The 18,419-nt window shown below is 35.6% G+C and overlaps 2 protein-coding genes across 5 annotated transcripts in view; one reads left to right on the plus strand and one right to left on the minus strand.

The window, feature by feature from the left end:
* Positions 1–5,234, minus strand: part of btbd2a (BTB (POZ) domain containing 2a) — a 7,778-nt gene extending 2,544 nt beyond the window's left edge. The window contains 8 exon segments of one of the 3 annotated variants that reach the window (NM_001045092.1): positions 1–53; positions 188–275; positions 405–597; positions 2,758–2,955; positions 3,049–3,154; positions 3,401–3,557; positions 4,218–4,337; positions 4,545–5,234. The exon segment at positions 1–53 is cut by the window's left edge and continues 94 nt beyond it. In NM_001045092.1, the coding sequence (NP_001038557.1) occupies positions 1–53; positions 188–275; positions 405–597; positions 2,758–2,955; positions 3,049–3,154; positions 3,401–3,557; positions 4,218–4,337; positions 4,545–5,161 (1,532 nt within the window). In that variant the 5' untranslated portion in view covers positions 5,162–5,234. 3 annotated transcript variants of the gene reach the window in all.
* A 2,727-nt stretch (positions 5,235–7,961) lies between these two features.
* On the plus strand, positions 7,962–17,042 carry hmg20b (high mobility group 20B). 2 transcript variants are annotated; one of them, NM_001020551.2, is given in 9 exon segments: positions 7,962–8,051; positions 10,636–10,732; positions 10,893–11,114; positions 11,213–11,333; positions 13,409–13,464; positions 13,767–13,833; positions 13,916–14,131; positions 15,187–15,319; positions 16,487–17,042. In NM_001020551.2, coding segments are annotated over 8 exon segments (906 nt in total). In that variant the 5' UTR covers positions 7,962–8,051; positions 10,636–10,654; the 3' UTR covers positions 16,500–17,042.
* Positions 17,043–18,419: the final 1,377 nt, after the last annotated feature.

Here is an 18,419-nt window from a genome sequence, read left to right on the forward strand (position 1 = left end):
CTAAAGCCTGTATCGTTCTGTCCGAGAACTGTGTTACTGTCTGTGTGTATGATCTACGTTAGAGAAAAACATGTGCCATTAATACTGATGTATATTTTCAAACCTCTATAAAAGATTGGGTTTTTGCAGACTATCCTGTTCAAGAACAAATGTTCAATAATAACTATTAAAAGGAGTTGCTTGTCACCTGGATGTTGACCTGATAGTCAGTTGGACCATGTATAGAGCCATAAAGTCCAAATCCCACCACAAATATTCTGCGGTTCACAGAAAACCTGACAGGAATTCAAGCAGTTGGTATTTCAAATAAATTTGGAGAATAAAATGTCTAGAATAAACTCCACATGCTATCTTCTACTCTCAGCATTTCCTTAATCTATGGCTTTAAAAAAAAGCACACTTACCGGATGCGGTCACTGGTTCCACTGTAGCCCCAGCGGCTCTCCACCTGACTGAAACGCGTGATGCTGCACTCTTTCCCCCGGAGGCAACAGCGGGGCCGGTCAATAAACTCCACATGTGGTTTCGGATTGACGGTAAAATGCAGGAACAGACTGACCACCTCCCGGTCTGTGAGTATACCAGATTGAGCCGGACCTATCGTACACATACATAAGGTTTATATTCATGGGTAGTGGCACTCAGACTGCGTTTCCATCTCATAATAAAGATAAGTTTTTAGTGGTCAGCCCAGACGCTACACTATTTCTTATTATTAAAGGGATGGTTTGACGGTAAAATGCAAGAAAAAACTGACCACCTCCCAGTCTCTAAATATGCCAGACTGAGCCGGACCTATGGAAGACATACATAAGATTTAGCTTTATAGGTAATGGCACTTAAACTGCGTTTCCACCTCATAATGGTCATCCATTTTTAGTGGTCAGCCCAGTGGCTATACCATTTCTTATTATTAAAGGGACGGTTCACCCCAAAATTTAAAGTCTGTCCACATTTGATCGATAAATAGTGGGAAAATATTCATTTTGGGGTGAACTATCCCTAACAAATCCTCAAATGCATGTCTTGTGACCTTGTTTCGATTTTTTCCTTCTGAATTCACCACACATTATAGGTCACTATGCAGTCTTTTGTGATTTTCAGAATGCTTTTGACCCCATGATTGTTTACACTACAAAATCATTTTAATTAAATACATTTTTGACTACCTCTGACATTGATCAAAGGGGGATACGCTCAAAACATTTTAGATGCTGTACAATTGTAATTAGATCAACAAAACTGCATCGATAAACATGATTACATAACTTTCTGCCTCTCCTGATGCCTCTAATTTGATTTGCCATTTTATAGACGTTTTTAATGATCAGTTTGACCCATCTACCTTGTATTTGAAAAATTCCTGGGAGAAAGATTTAGGCATTCAAATCACCATTGAGGACTGGAAAAAGTCTATCAAGGTCATAAATACATGTTCTATTAACTTAAGACACCGACTAATCCAATATAAAGTAGTACATCAGGGTTAAGCTTAATAAATTCTACCCCTCCACCTCTTCTAAATGTAACAAATGTGGATCTGCGGAAGGCTCCTTAGGACATCTTTTTTGGTAATGCCCAAAACTTTTTTAATTTGGCAAAATTTTTAACTTTTACTCTAACGCCCCATTCACACAGGCTAGTCACATTGCGGTCTAATTTCATTGGCTGACGCTGCTATGACGACTGCATCAGCACCAACTTCAGACACGCCTGTCACACCCTTGACGTTGAAGCCCTGTGTGAATTGAGCATAAGGCTTATTCTTGTGACCTCGCCCCTGATATACAGTAGCAATTGTTGTTTTGGTTTGTCTGACTCCATTGTGGGTTCAGTCATCAAATTAAAAAAAGCTGTCCAATACAGAATGGTGATAGCTAAAAAAGTATTTGTTGTCTATGGAAAAAAAATAAATAAATAAATAAATATATATATATATATATATATATATATATATATATATATGTGTGTGTGTGTATATATATATATATATATATATATATATATATATATATATATATATATATATATGAGCAATATCACACTCGTAGCAGTGCGATATGGCTGTATATCGGCACTGGTGGGAGGCGTGCGTTGGTGCCCCCACCAGTGCCGGTATACAGCCATATCGCACTGCTACGAGTGTGATATTGCGTTTTCACAACAGTTTGACGGCATAATTGTGTATATAAAAACGAAATCAAACATGAAGAGTCTCAAAAACCCTTTTCTACGAGTATCTACTTTCTTCCGCCTTGGATTCAAATCATATGCTGACAGTTAAACAGCCGAGCAAGCATTTTTTAAACTTTAGATCTGTAGTGTCTGCTTTTTCCTGGTTTTATGTGGGCAGAGTAATACACAAAGGGTAAAGTGGCTTTACAGGTGCTGATATTACTTAAATATATCACGGCTAATCAGATTCAAGAACCAGACAGAACTGTTGAATGAATGAATGAATGAATGAATGAATGAATATATATGAATATATATATATATATATATATATATATATATATGTGTGTGTGTGTGTGTAACATTGTTGACTCATATATAATACTGGAGGAACTGATGTAATAACGGTTTTCAAATCAATTTTCTGTCTTTTTTTTTTTTGCATTGCTTTTCTGTGTTTATAATTGTTGTTGCTTTTTGTAATGCTCTGTGTTGCTTTAAGGTCATCTAAATACAAACTGAGCCACAGTAACTTCTTAGGATGTCAAAGTAAATTAACATCAAGGATATGAAAGAAATTACCTGCTGCAAACTCTTCAATTGTCATGAGTGGAAAGCGAATAAGGGCAAGTGCCTTTCCCAACACTCTTCGCTTGTTCTCCGGTGTAGGCTGTAATTGTTGCCTTTGGGCCTCAGCTTCTGCCCAACGAACAGCAGCTCCGAAGAGACGCACTTCCCGTACACCAAGTGTGTCTCTCTCCAGGACTGCCACGAGGGTATCTGCACAGGACAGAACATGAAACAGTCTATTTCGGTTTCATTTTTTATGTATTTTGTTGTGATATTGGATCAGTTGGTACTTAAGAGCAATACCAAGGTCAACATCCGTGAAGCCCTCAGCAGCGAGTGCATCAGCTGTGTTCTTGTCGATATTTTCTAAGCAGAGACTTGCCAGCTGGGGCTCGTCAAAAAGCCGTGCCTGAAAGCAAAAGGAACCGTTTTCTTTTTTTTTCTAAATATAATCTATAATAGACTGTCCACAAAAGCAAGCAACAAACACACTCAATAAGCTTGAGGCTCTGTTAGCTAGGATTTGAAAGAGATCTGTCGAACACAGCAAACTCAAGATGGCTGGGGAACGAACTTGAAACAAAGGTGTTGTTCTGTGTTCAATATGTCAGTTCCCCATGCCAGCATCAAATCTGACCCAACCCCCTGTGATTACCTGGGTAAGCAACATAAATGCGTTGTCAGCGCGTAGGTTTTTCTTCAAGAATTCAACGCAGTGGGCCTCAAGCGCAGGTACTGCATACTTTTTGGCTGTGTATAATGTGGTCATAACGGTCTCTGGTCCAATTTGCACTTCATCTGAGTATAAAAATCTGTTTGCAAAGGAAGGGAAAACTATTTTAGACTGATAGATTCATAGAAGACGGATAAATAAGTTGTCAACTAGACAAACAGACAGGCCATGAGACAATTTGTCAGACAGACAGTCTGCCAGATGAAATCTAGCCTGACTCTAAGATAGATAGATAGATAGATAGATAGATAGATAGATAGATAGATAGATAGATAGATAGATAGATAGATAGATAGATAGATAGATAGATAGATAGATAGATAGATAGATAGATAGATAGATAGATAGATAGATAGATAGATAGATAGATAGATAGATAGATAGATAGAATGTCCCTTTATTTATTAGAGTTTTTTTCTGCCAACAATGTCTAGAAGTTGTTTGTTTTCCCCTGACAAACATTTACCACGGTCAGTGTTCCCGCCAAAATATCATAGTTACAGCCGCCACAAACACTGTCTGGTACTATTGTTGTTGAGGACTAGCAGAAACAGAAAGTGTATGCTATGTTGGCGGGAAGCACGAATATATACCGCGATAACGGTTTGCAAGGGTCTGCCATATGGATTAAAAATGGCAGAGGGCACCTGAAGGACGTTATGACAACAGGGGTCAACAGACAGAAGAGCAGCACAGAGCATTAAAGCGTGCAGCGAAGCTTTACGCGGCCCATTCTTACTTGAGAAGGGCTAGAAATGCAGCCGGTTCCACATCTGGCAGTTCAATTTCGGTCGACGTTGTTGCCATGCCACCGTTGAACATGGCATCAAACACGGCACTTCCCACAGCGAGAGCAAATCTGCGGAGAGCAACGGGAGCGGACTGTAAACACGGCCATTTGAGGAGGAAATATGGATTTATCCTCGCCGAGACAAAATGCTTTAACGTTACTTTTATAAATCAATCGAGCGGGGGAGAGTTTTGCATAAGCTTTGAAATACAGCATCAATTCAAAAAGAACAAAGACTCCAGTAAAACATATAAACATACCGCTATTCATCCCTACCTGTGCGCTGGAATGCGCTGCACTCCCATTCCCTTCCCAACCAAAAAATGGACGTCACTTAGCACTTCGTTGTTAAACAAAAATGCAAACCTTTCTTTCACTGTACTTTTTGTCGCTTGCCAGTTGTAGACCGGCTCTCGATAAACCAAAACCGAAGCCGGGCTGCTGGGAAGCGAGGAGACGGCGGCGGCGGCGGACGCATCGGCGGAGGAGGATGCGGTAGACGCGGATGAGGATGAGGAGGAGGATGATGATGATGAAGATGTCGCCGTCATGTTTGACGCAGCGCCTGAAGAGGCTCCGCTCTGGCCGACCGTCTGCCGAGGAGGGTTGTGCGCGCTCGGCGTGCTTCTCACCGCAGACTCGGTGCCTCCGCCGTTCTCCGGGCCCGACTGAGGGTTCGAATTCCCCGCGCTCCGGTTGATCCCCCCGGCTGCACCCCCGGCTCCCCTGTTGCTCGCGGGCGAAGAATGGGCGCTGTTGCTCGGCGGTGCATTGCCGAGCGGCCCCGAATTCGACAAGTTTAGACACGAGGATCGGCTATTGCTTTCACCCGCAGCCATCTTGGATGGTGAACACTGCAGGCTTTGCTGAAATAAACATACACAACAGCGCATAACCAGAAATACTGGCCAAATGACTGCCTTCCCACGAGAGACCTCAACATCACCGAGGCGCTTTTAATTACCTGGGCCTTCGTGCCTACGATTAATTTCGTTTCATATTCAGAAGATGATTTTTATTCTCTAGTTGTTGCTTTTTTTGCAGAGGAGGCAGGTGGTCGGGGATTTTATTCAGTATATATAACTTACTAACGTAGAAAGTGGGAATGTTGAACTCAAAAAGAGAAAGCAAGATTCCCTTTATTTAAGTAGACTATATCAGAAGTTGCTTGTAAGAATTACAGTTTTTTTATTCAAATAATTTCAGAAAACTTTTACATTTAACGTTAAATCTTTTTCTACAAATAGTGTTGTATGGGGTTTATCATGAAAATACTTAGCCTACAACTTGAAGGGAAAATTTGACAAATAAATAAAATAACTGGAAATGTTAGACTTTAATACACTTACAATAACATGGGTAAAAATTACATTTCATAATTTCATTTTATCTCTACACAGTCACTGGCTGTAAATATATTAAAAGTTAAAAAATCAATGTAGAAAAATGTAAGCGCCTTAGAAAGTAAAGCCTTAAATCAAGGTAATAAATGTAAATAATTTTTTTATTATGCAGTGCGTTTTTGTATGCTAAAGTTTGTCTAAATTTAATCTGCAAATATCAGGATGCTGTGTAGTTTATCAAATCAAAAATCCTACTATAGGTTCTATAGGTGCCAACCTGCTGAATTAGCTAGATTTAATAGATTTTTATTCAGTGTCATGCATAATGTTTTAGTTTTGGATTAGTTTCTTACATTAATATTTAGTAAATATACTGTAAGTTAAAATCTCACCAGTGTTTTTGGTTGAAAAGTGGTTATAAGTTTTAAAAATTATGTAAAGAGTCTTATAAAGGCCTTAAAAGGTATTGAATTTCACGCTCTGATTTCTGTATAAACTCTGAATCGTATATTTTTCGCACCCTTCGTTATTTCATTTTCCATTTTTTTTATCCCATTATTCATTCTTTTTACTAAAAGTTTACCACGAAGTTAAGCAGATTTTATAGTTTATGCAGTTATTATAACAGAAATAAACCACACTTTCTGGAAACAACACACTAACGTTTATTTACATTGCTGGAGTTAGTGTCTTGGAAAAAATATGTAAATGTATCACATAAAATGATTTCTACATTAAAAGTGGCATCTTGAAAATGCTGCAAATTACCGAATATCATGTATTTAACTTTAATATGGTTGAAATAACTTTGATGGGAAAACATAAATTGAGCTTGAAAGACTTTAATATAGCTATTGATTCATAGTATTTATACATGTTTACTGCATAATTGCTGACCAATTGTAAATAATCCTATAGTCTGCAGCAAAAATAAACTAACAATCATTTACGTTACAGGAATTTGTATCTTGGGAAAAAAATGTAAATGTACCACATAAAATGATTTCTACATTAAAAATGGCATCATGAAAAAGCTGTAAATGACAGATTATCATGTATTTAACTTTAATATTGTTAAAATAACTGATGGGAAAACATAAATTGAGCTTTTAAGAATTGTTAGAAGAAAAGTCAGAATTATTAGCCTCCCTGAATTATTAGTCCCCTGTTTATTTTTTTCTCTCTAATTTCTGTTTAACAGAGGGAAGATTTTTGATAGTTAATCATCATAGTTTTAATAACTTCCAATAAGTGATTTATTTTATCTTTGCCATAATGACAGTAAATAATATTTGACTAAATATTTTTCAAGACTCTTATATACAGCTTAAAGTGACATTTAAAGGCTTAACTATGTTAATTAGGTTAACTAGGCAGGTTAGGGTAATTAGGCAAGTTATTCTATAGTGATGGTTTGTTCTGTAGACTCTCAAAAATATATATAGCGTAAAGGGGCTAATAATACTGACCCTAAAATGGTTTTAAAAGAATTAAAAACTGCTTTTATTCTGGCCGAATTAAAACAAATAAGACTTTCTCCAGTTGAAAGAATATTTTTAGACATACTGTGAACATTTCCTTAGCTCTGTTTAACATCAGAAATAATTAAAAGGGGGCTAATATTTCTGACTTGGAACTGTAGCTATTGGTCCACAGTATTTATATATATTTACTTCATAATTGCTGACCAATTGTACATAATTCTATAGTCTGCGACAAAAATGAAATCCTCAGAAAACGAGTTTAACTTTAAAGCGAAAAATTGAAAAATAAGTAAAATAACTGGAAATGTTAGACTTTAATACACTTACAATAACATGGGTTAAAAAAACTAACAGATGTATTTTCAAGCATCAAAGCGATGCTTGTTTTGATTTTTAATACAATTTTATATTTTCCTTTTATGTCTATATAATCATATATTTTCCGCACCCTCCGTTGTTTCATTTTCCTTTTTTTTTTTTTTTACTTTGAAGTTAAGCAAACTTTATAGTTTATGTCGTTTTATAACAGAAATGAATCACACCAACTGGAAACAACACAATAACGTTTTACATTACATGAGTTGTTGTCTTGGGAAAAATTTTAATGTATCACTATCAGATGTTTCTACATCAAATTCATGTATTTCATTTTAATGATGTATTCCATTTTAATATGGTTGATATAAGTTTGATGGGGAAAAAATAAATAGTGCTTATAAAACTTTAATATAGTAGCTATTGATTCATAGTATTTATATATGTTTCCTGCAATATCCTCAGAAAAACTCTTTAGTAACAACCCATTTCCAGTCATGCGCAATGCAGATGAAGCGAGTTCCCATTCGCTCCGCCTACCAAACCCACAAACCAATCAAACTCACCAAGGATCTGTCAATCAAACCAACATTTGTCCCTAAGCTAGCGTCTGACTTAAAACAAAACAAGCACCAATTTAGGTAAGTGTACATTTTGTGTATTAGAAGCACGAGCTGTATATAAATGTAAATATATAATCGCAAATTAATATTAATAGACTGTCGAAATTAAGACGCGATAAATGCAAGTATTCTGAGGTTCAACGGAGGCTAGTTAGCCAACTATGCTACTTTAGCTAATCATAATAACCGGGGAATGCAGAGTGAAGTTTTTATAAACATTAATGCACCAAAAGCTCCGTGCATGCGTGCGTTTAAATTCGTAATTTTCTACATCTTTTATGAGGACAAAACCCTTTAATAAACGGTCGATTTATGTATTGTCCGTGTTTTCATATCTAGACAGCGTTTTGCAGCGGTAACGTTACAGCCAACATTATTATTTGATATAAGTTACCTGATATTTCTTTTAAATATTATTTGTTTTTAATATTTTTTCTATGCAACATTGTAGATTTGTTATGATAATTTTAGTATAATAAGTTAACTTTATTTATTAAATTATCTTTAAATGTCAATTAGTTATTTTAGTATGGGTCAAACCAAAAGAAGAGAAATTTTGCATGGGCAACTTGCTGAAATAGGATTTTTAATATTATTTCATTTGAGTTGACATTATTTTTTGGTAATTATAATGTTTATATTTCATTAGGTACTGCATTTATGTATAGTTTTAGGCCACATTTACCGCACAGTAGTGTGCTTACATTTTGCAAAATGACAGCATTCTCTGCTCACATAAAAAATAAAAATAATTAAAACCATGTGTAATTCAATATTTTACTGTTGTCTTTATATCACGTATAGTGTTGCATGATACCAAAAGTTTGACTTTAATACGATATCTAAATTAAATATCTTGAAACCCATACTAAATTGATACTACACCTTATTTTTTTCTCTTTAAATATTATTTATTAATGAACACACTGTCAGCTAAAACAGAGTAGAACCATTTTACAAAGTAAAACAAATCTAAAAATAAAAACTATTTTTGCCAGTATTCCAGCCGAGCTGTTTTAGCATAATTAAAATAGTTGCTGCTTTGTTTTCAAAACTAGACAAAAGTGCACATAACATTTTTGGTCAGGTTTTCAGAGAACCTGGAGATGTTGGTCCTCATTGTACAATGTACATGACGCAGTGGTCCTGTCATATTCATATATAATTACATATTTATATATTAATTTAGGGGTGAATGACGTGACATGCATTTTCAGCTGTCCATAATGGCATCTACTAATAAAAATGGCTATTTAAAAAATAAAAGTTTACACACCCTGCCGATACAGGTGCAGTTCGCTGTCAGAATTAGGCATTGAGGCGATAACCGTTTTCAAGGTATACTGCATTATCTCCAGCTGAAAAGACCTCCAAAGATGCCATTTTAAACTGTACAGAAATCTGTGTTTTTGAAACTAATAAAGACAGCAGATGTCAATGATTCATTTGAGTTATTTAGCCTGACATGTTTATGACTCCAAAATATTTTAAATGTTTTCCAAATTAAAATATATTGTGTACAATGGGGAAAAAGTTTTTGTTTTTCGACATTTAAAATTAATATATTTTAGGGGAGTAATCTCAATACCGTGAAATCGTGATATTTATAATCAAGGTTATCATACCGTCAGAATCTTATACCGGCCCATGCATAGTCAGAATGCCGTTGTTTTGCTTGTTGATGATTACCCAGGCCTTGTATAGCTCCGTCTTCGCTTTTAGCACTACAAAGTTTTAAATCTGGTAATCATGGAACAGTATTTCTTGCACATGACCACACAGAACAAAATTGTAGGCATCCAAAAACTTGTAGGCCTTTAACTTTTCTCTTGTAAAATCACTTGGAGGTTCAATGGGATAGTTGTATATTTCGGGCTGGATGCTTGGCCATTTCGTCTTATGCAATATCCATTGGGAAGGTGCTATTGCAAATGGACCTGTCAGACAAACACCGCTCACTTTAGTATGAATTTTACCAAATAACTGTGCTTATCACTGGGTGACTGGCTGTTATAATATGCTGAAAGCAGTTTGTAAATAATATGTAATTAATATAATTTCTCTCTGATACAACAACACTCTGTACCGGATCGAATGTCATTCCTTTGCTGTAAATGCTTGTGGTCCTGTATTATTGTTTTTTTTTCCATGCAACCTTGATGTGCGTGCATCCTGAATGTTTACAAACCGGTAATTCGCCTATACAAAATCTAAAAGAGAAAATTTGAAAAAGTCGCTGCCCCCACACTGCCCCCTATTGACGAGCACTCGCAACTACAGCTGTCACTCAAAAGTACCTTTACTACAAAATGCGTAATTGTATCGTTTTGAGAGCCAGGGAATCGCAATACGTTTTTAGTATCGATATATTATGCAACACTAATCATATATCTTAGCTTTGAAACCCAATTTTTGTTTTAAATAGGCTTTTTACCCTCCCATAAGTGCTGTTGTTGAAATGGCATTATGAAAACATAACGTTAACTATAATAATAACTGTGTTGTCATAATTTGTAGTTTAGTATGTACTTGTAGATAGAAATTGATTAATTGTTAGTCTTTTATATTTCATCTAAATATATTTTCTTTTTTGTCTTCCCAGAATTCCGTGAATCCACGTTATGGGTGGTGTAAAGCAAGAGCAGACTGATGCTCCTGCATCTAAAGACTCTCAGCAGACTGATTCGCCGCAGGAAGAGGTTAGATACAGACTGCTTTAACATCATCAATAACACTGTCTATCACATATCATGCATAACTGAATCATCATAAAAGGTTTTGTGGACAGGCGCACTCATATTTTCCCCCATACACTCCTCCTAAATTGAATTCATGTCAATTTGAATTGATTTGTTACAGAACCAATCGACTTCACAGCCGGTAAAGAAGCGAGGTTGGCCAAAAGGAAAGAAGAGAAAGAAGGTATTGCCGAACGGCCCCAAGGCTCCAGTTACCGGTTATGTCCGTTTCTTGAATGAGAGACGGGAACACATCCGGGCCCTTCATCCAGATCTTCCCTTTCCAGAAATCACCAAGAGACTCGGGGCAGAATGGAGCCGCCTGGCACCTCATGATAAACAGGTATTATTATGGTTATTAAGGAATGACTGGCCAGTTGTTTTATTTTTAATATGGGAAAACCTCATTCTGATTAAATGCAACCACTTTTTTTAAAACAGCGTTACCTTGATGAAGCCGAAAGGGACAAAATGCAGTATGCACGAGAGCTCAGGGAGTATCAGAAAAGCGAAGCTTATCAGATCACGTGTGCAAAAGTTCAAGACAAGAGAATCAAAAGAGGTGAGTTTTTTTTTCTTTGACAGTTTTTTGGTATCGTTATTTTGCGCTTAAATGTATTTGTCTTTTTGTCAAGTATGCAGTAGTGATGGGATAAAATTTTTTTTTTACACTTTATTACACAATTTATAAATCTTTCATTTACATTAACTCATATTAGTAATGGAAGAAACAAAGCTTTAAACCAACTGAACCAATTGCTTCGCAAAATGATATATTTAGATTTCGGGGCACCACAAACCACACATGCTAGGGACACCTGCTGGTCAAAACTGTGCAAATGCAACAAAAACTCAGGCAAAACATACATTAGAATTGAATTTTTCAAATACATTGTAAACTTTTAATTGAATGTATATCGTATAAATGCACGTAGCTTATCATCTAACATAATTAGATATTAACTGTCTGCATAATATGAGTTAATTTGGGAAATTTTAAAGGCTTATATATCGTTCCGTGATGGGCTCTGCTAAACAGGCCCACAAGAGACAATTATTATTAATATTAACTATAATTCCTTTTCATTCTACAAATGTCTCAATAAGGTGGTTGATGAGGAGAACCCCCTCCAAAAAATGTGTAAAGAGCTTTGAGTGTCCAGAAAAGCGCTATATAAATGTAAGGAATTATTATTATTATTGTTATTATCATTATTATTATTATTAAAATGTGCAAACGTAAAACTGATTAGAGGTCAAAAAACCCTATGAAACATGTTTAGTAATTCACCACTGGGGGAGTGATCTGAATGAAGCCTCATGATTATTGTGGTTTTTAAGGTATTACACAAATTGGCCCATGCGGAGATTCGTTAAAATGTTGAAATGTTTTAAAACAGTAATGAAACCCCATTAACTGAAATCATGTGACGTTGGAAATGTAATACACGCTCTGAACTACTTATTCGAAAAGATTCTTAACATCTTTAGAAGCTTCATAAAGCAGTAATTCAAAAGCAGTCATCTCTAGGGCTGTGCGATTAATCGAAATCAAATCGCAATTTGAAACATAGCAATTCAGTTAATCGCAAGCGGCTGCAATATAAAATATATATATAAAAAAAGGAATTACATCTCAGGTGAAGTGCTTCAAAACCAGTCCACTATGCTTCAGAAAATTAAACATGCTAGACTTTCTGCAATAGTGCTATAAGGCATCGGCAGACATGATATAGATTGTTGTGAACTATACCGTTGCATGAGAAGAAACCATTGAATCTTGTGTCATGTCAAGGAAATCGTGCCGAAATCGTGTGATCTGACTGGGGCTTTAAAACTAGCCAATTGAGTAAGCAAACTTTAATTCAGCCCAATCAGAATTGCGCAACCAAACTACGACCACAATAAAAAAAATCAAATAAAAAGCAAACAAACAGTAAAGTGCTGACAGATGGGATGATGGCATCTGATACTTCGGAAGTATTAATAGACTAATTCACATCAAAGAAAAGCTGCATTTGTAATATGGGATTATTTTGGTTTCAAAGTCACAGACACCGAATCAACTATTAAAAGCATGGAAACTCCAAATACGCCACAAACCAACCCAGAAAATTCCTATGGTGTTGCTGAATAGACAGAAGATTTAACTACTTTTATTGATTTAAATGTAGAATCATCTTACAGAGTTTTTGAAACACTCGACTGAAGTTATGAAGTGAATGTGGAGTAAATATATGTTTTTATATGGGATATGTTCATATGCAGCATTTACTACACAGAGCCAAACACCACAGGCAAACAGCTGTCATTATCGCAGAATGATTATCTCGATGTCATTATTGTCTGATTAAACTCATTTCGGTTTATTTAAATTGATTTTCATCTGTAAACTACAATTTTGTGTAAACACTGCTTTATCTGAAAGCACATGCAGAAGATTTACAAGAACAGGCTTTACTGACAAAATGTGCGTGACTATTACCAAATCCAAATCACTGGTTTAAAACAAATGATTCATGAAAGTTTTGAAGCTTCAGACTGTTTTGAAAGCACACGTCATTGGTATGCGATCATTTTCAATGGTGCAAGTGTTATTTTTAGAGCAAAGCATTCACTTATCTATTTATTTTACAGAAGAGTTGACTTCTGTCATTATCAACGCCAACAGTTCAGGATCTTCAGGTTTTAAGGTAAGCATATAAACAAAGGCAGAATTCCTACATTATCCCTACCTATAGTTCACCCTAAATGTAAAATGAATCATCTTCAAGTGGTTGAAAACCTTTGAGTTTCTTCTTTTTTATGTTGAACACAAGAGGAGATATTTTGAAGAATGTTGGAATCAGTACATCCATAGTAGGAAAAAATGTTATAAAACTCCAACATTCTTTTAAATATTTTAGTAAATGGAAACATATTTTTTAAACAGTTGGAAACAGTTGATATATAAAAGACTTCCTGTATATTGACTCATGTGATGGATTTCCTTCAGAACTCAGACTTCACGGCCAGATTTGATGTCCCTATTTTCACAGAAGAATTTTTGGACCAAAACAAAGGTAAATTATACGGAGTTCTTGTGCTTAAAACTACACAAATGTCTATAGAAAAGCTATTTTCCTAAAATGACCTTTTTTCCAGCAAGAGAAGCAGAGCTCCGGCGTTTGCGCAAGGCTAATGTGGAGTTCGAAGAGCAGAATGCTGTTCTCCAGAAACACATTGCCGACATGTTCAGTGCTAAAGAGCGCCTGGAAGCTGAGCTAGGCCAAGATGAGCTTCGTACGCAGGCCCTACAGCGCCACCTACAGGCTATCAAACAGACGCTAGTCAGCAGCTTGGCTACTGTGCCTTTACCAGGTCAGTATGATACAGTGCCTATAATACAAATACCGCAATTGATATTTAACAACTTTGTGCTTTGTTGTTTATCAGTAGCGATAGCTTCGTGATCATTGGCCAAGTTGTAATAAGTGTCTTAAGTTGACAGAAAACTAGAAAGCAAAACATTGCAATATTGACAGATTTTTCTTCAATGTGTATACACCACAAAATTAAGATGCTGCATCTATGAATAATTTAGAGATGTGGCCTTTTCAGTAACAAACTGCTCTCTGCACATCAGCATTTAAAGCTTGTTTGACAGCTGTGCGCTTGTTTTAAATTGTTGCAATTCTATAAAAAATGTCCTGGTAATAAAAATAAATGGGTGTGCGAGAGATCTGCAGAGTAGATGGCAACATCAACAGCCTGAGGTATCAAGACATTTGTCCTGCCTTTTAAATTACAAACCACAGAAGAGGGCAAATTCTTCAGCAGGATAGCGCTCCTTCTCATACTTCAGCCTCCACATCAAAGATCCTAAAGGCAAAAAAGGTCAAGGTGCTCCAGGATGGGCCAGCCCAGTCACCAGACATGAACATTATTGAGCATGTCTGGGGTAAGATGGAGGAGGCATTGAAGATGAATCCAAAGACTCTTGATGAACTCTGGGAGTCCTGCATGAACACTTTCTTTGCCTTCCAGATGACTTTATTCATCAGTTATTTGAGTCATTGCAGAGATGTATGCAGTCCTCCAAGCTCATGGTAGTTCTTTGTCCACTGCACCATGACTTTGAATTCTATACTGTACATTATTTCTGTTAAATGACCAAATTTTTGACTAAGCAAAGTCAGACCTTACTGTCCTAATTAAATAGTTAAAAATCAAGACATTTTGTTTTGGTAAAATACGCATAATCTAAGGCCTTTGTCTTTTATATCAGCCACTTCTGTTACCATATGACAAACTAGAAGTTATTGATTGTTGTTCCTAAAACTGACAGGCGACAAGATTTTTGTCAGGTATACACACACACACTGTCCTGTCATAATAGTGAACACGTATTATAATTTACTTTGTGTTTTGTTTAGGCACTGGTGAAACGCCGTCGATTGGGACGCTGGACTCATACCTGAGTCGCCTGAGCAGTGCTTTAGAGAGCAGGCCTCATGAGCATCGTGCCTTAGTCCTTAAGCTACAAGAGCTCTTAGCTCACCTGGACAGGTAGATAATGTGGTACTATGTGCCATAAAACACAAATATCAAATGAGTCAATAAAATGTATCTTATCTCTGTGACTTACTGTTCTGCTCACTGAAGTCTGAAATTTTTGCATGTTTAATTTTTTTCTTTTTTTCATAAACGGTGGCATAGTTTTGGGTTTTGCTTGTACTGTGCCTCTGATTTGTCAGAACACCGCTTTCTATGGATGCAAAGAACTGAAAAAAATGAAACCAAATCAAAAAAAATTTTCATGACATTAAAGTTTCTGAAGCATTGTGTAATTTCAGTTGACACAACATGAGGTCATTATATGTGGTTGAAGTCAGAATTATTAGCCCCCCTTTGAATTTTCTTTTTCTTTAAATATTTCCCAATTGATGGTTAACAGAGTAAGGACATTTTCACAGTGTGTCTGATAATATTTTATCTTTTGGAGAAAGTCTTATTTGTTTTTTTTTTCGGCTAGAAGTAAGGCAGTTTTTAATTTTTAAAAACCATTTTAAGGTCTATATTATTAGCCCCTTTAAGCTATTTTTTTTTTCTCGACTGTCTACAGAACAAACCATCGTTATACAAGACCTTGCCTAAAACCCCCTAACCTGCCTAGTTAACCTAATTAACCTAGTTAAACCTTTAAATGTCACTTTAAGCTGTACAGAAGTGTCTTGAATCACAAAAAAAAAAATATATATATATATATATATATATATATATATATATATATATATATATATATATATATATATATATATATATATATATATATATATATTATTTACTGTCATCAAGGCAAAGATCAAATAAATCAGTTATTAGAAACGAGTTATTAAAAACATTTGGTTTAAAAATGTGTTGAAAAAAAAAATCTCTGTTAAACAGAAATTAGGTAAAAATTAAACAGGGGGGTTAATAATTCTGACTATAACAGTACATATATTCTAATTATGACAAAAATATCAGACTCTGTGCAAGGAACTTTACCTTCAGCATTGCTATATATATATATATATATATTCTACAAGAAAAATAAAAATTCTCCAAGTATTTTTCAAGCATTTGTATCTAATAGTCTTTTTTTCTGTCAATCACTGCTTGATATCAGACATATCATGCTAGATGATTATTTCTGACTCTGTTAGCTTATTATATGGTTTTCTTTCACTCCAGTGAGAAGCTTTGAATGGTGGGATCTAAAGGTTCTTCATCCGGCTGACCAAAAGCATTCAGAAGGCTTGGGACCCCAGTGCTCTGCCTCAAATGCCAATAACAAGAGCCAAACAGTTTAATTGGATATTTTCAGAAGGCTTGCTCTGCAATAAGCTCGTTTCACTGGTAACACTGGTGCTGACTGATTTTAAACTTATTGTCATTAATCTTTATAATGCTGTTTTGACAGTTACAGCAGCTCATGGGAAGTCCATTTACATCCACTGAAAGCATGGTTTAAGGATAATGATGTTTGCTAGGATAATGTAATGTAATGCAAAGTGCATTTACTATTCTTTGTCATAATATTTTCTGAATTTAAATGTATGGTTATTTTTGGTCACGTTCCCATTTGAACAGTTGGCATTGCAAAGGGTGATGAATTTAGAGTCAAGAGTTTACACTGCTTTGCTCGTGTACTTGAACTGATTTTTATTATTATTATTGTATGAATTATTTTAACATGGAAAGAGAATATGAGGTGGAAAAAATGATAATAAAACCCAGCATGAACTAGTCTACTTTCTTTTAAACGATTTCATTATTGAGCTGTCTAGCTCACTGTATCCAGCAGAGGGTGACACTGACCATATCATGAAAGCCAATAGTCTGAAAAATAAGCATCCTTTATCTTTTGAAATTACATTGTTAGAATATCATAACTAAATTTAGCTCGACCAAAAAAATTTAATTATTAGTCAGAATTATTAGCTTCCCTGAAATATTAGCCTCCCTGTTTATTTTTTTCCCCAATTTCTTTTTAACAGAGCAGATTTTATCAACACATTTCTAAATATAATAGTGTTAACTCATTTCTAATAACTGTTTTATTTTATCTTGTCATGATGACAGTAAATAATATTTGACTAGTTATTTTTCAAGACACTTCTATACAGCTTAAAGTGACATTTAAAGGCTTTACTATTTAAAATTGTCCTTGCTCTGTTAAACATCACTTGGAAAATATTTGAAAAAGAAGAAAAAATTCAAGGGGGGCTAAAAATTTTGACTTTGACTGTATGTACTAATTACTATTATCATCAAAGAGAAATGCCATATCTTACTGAATGCAGCTAAAATGTGTAAATTAAGGTTAAATGATTAATAAATCGCTAGTCTTTACTTTTGGGTTAGAAGCCATATTGAATTTAACATGAATGAAAATGAGTCTGTGAAGGGAAAATTTAGGCCAGTTCACAACTTTAAAATGATAGCTATAACAACAGTGATGATTATATTGACATCCAGTTTGAAGACCGATTCTATTTTGTTCCTCTGATATACACTCAACGGCCACTTTATTAGGTACACCTTACAAGTACTAGGTAGGATGCCCTTTTTCCTTCAAAACTTCCTTAGTCCTTTGTGCATAGATTCAACAAGGTACTGGAAATATTCCTCAGAGATTTTGGTCCATATTGCCAAGATAACATCAGCAGTTGCTGCAGATTTGCCAGATGTTTATTACAAGATGTGAATCTCCCATTCCACCACATCCCAAAGGTGCTCTATTGGATTGAGATCTGGTGACTGTGGAGGCCTTTTGAGTACAGTGAACTCAAACTGCCTCAATTTTTGACGTGTTGTGCGTTCAGATGCTCTTCTGCATACCTTGGTTATTTGAGTAACTGCTGCCTCGAACCAGTCTGGCCATTCTCCTCTAACCTCTGTCATCAACAGAACTGCCTCTCACTGGATATTTTCTCTTTTTCTGATCATTCTCTGTAGACCCTAGAGATGGTTGTGCGTGAAAATCCCAGTAGATCAGCAATTTCTGAAATACTCAGACCAGCCCGTCTGACACCAACAACCATTATGCCACGTTCAAAGTCACTTAAATCACCTTTCTTCGCCATTCTGATGCTCGGTTTGCTGCAGCAGATCGTCTTGACCA

Source organism: Danio rerio, chromosome 22, assembly GCF_049306965.1.
Source record: "Danio rerio strain Tuebingen ecotype United States chromosome 22, GRCz12tu, whole genome shotgun sequence".
Taxonomy (NCBI): Eukaryota; Metazoa; Chordata; class Actinopteri; order Cypriniformes; family Danionidae; genus Danio; species Danio rerio.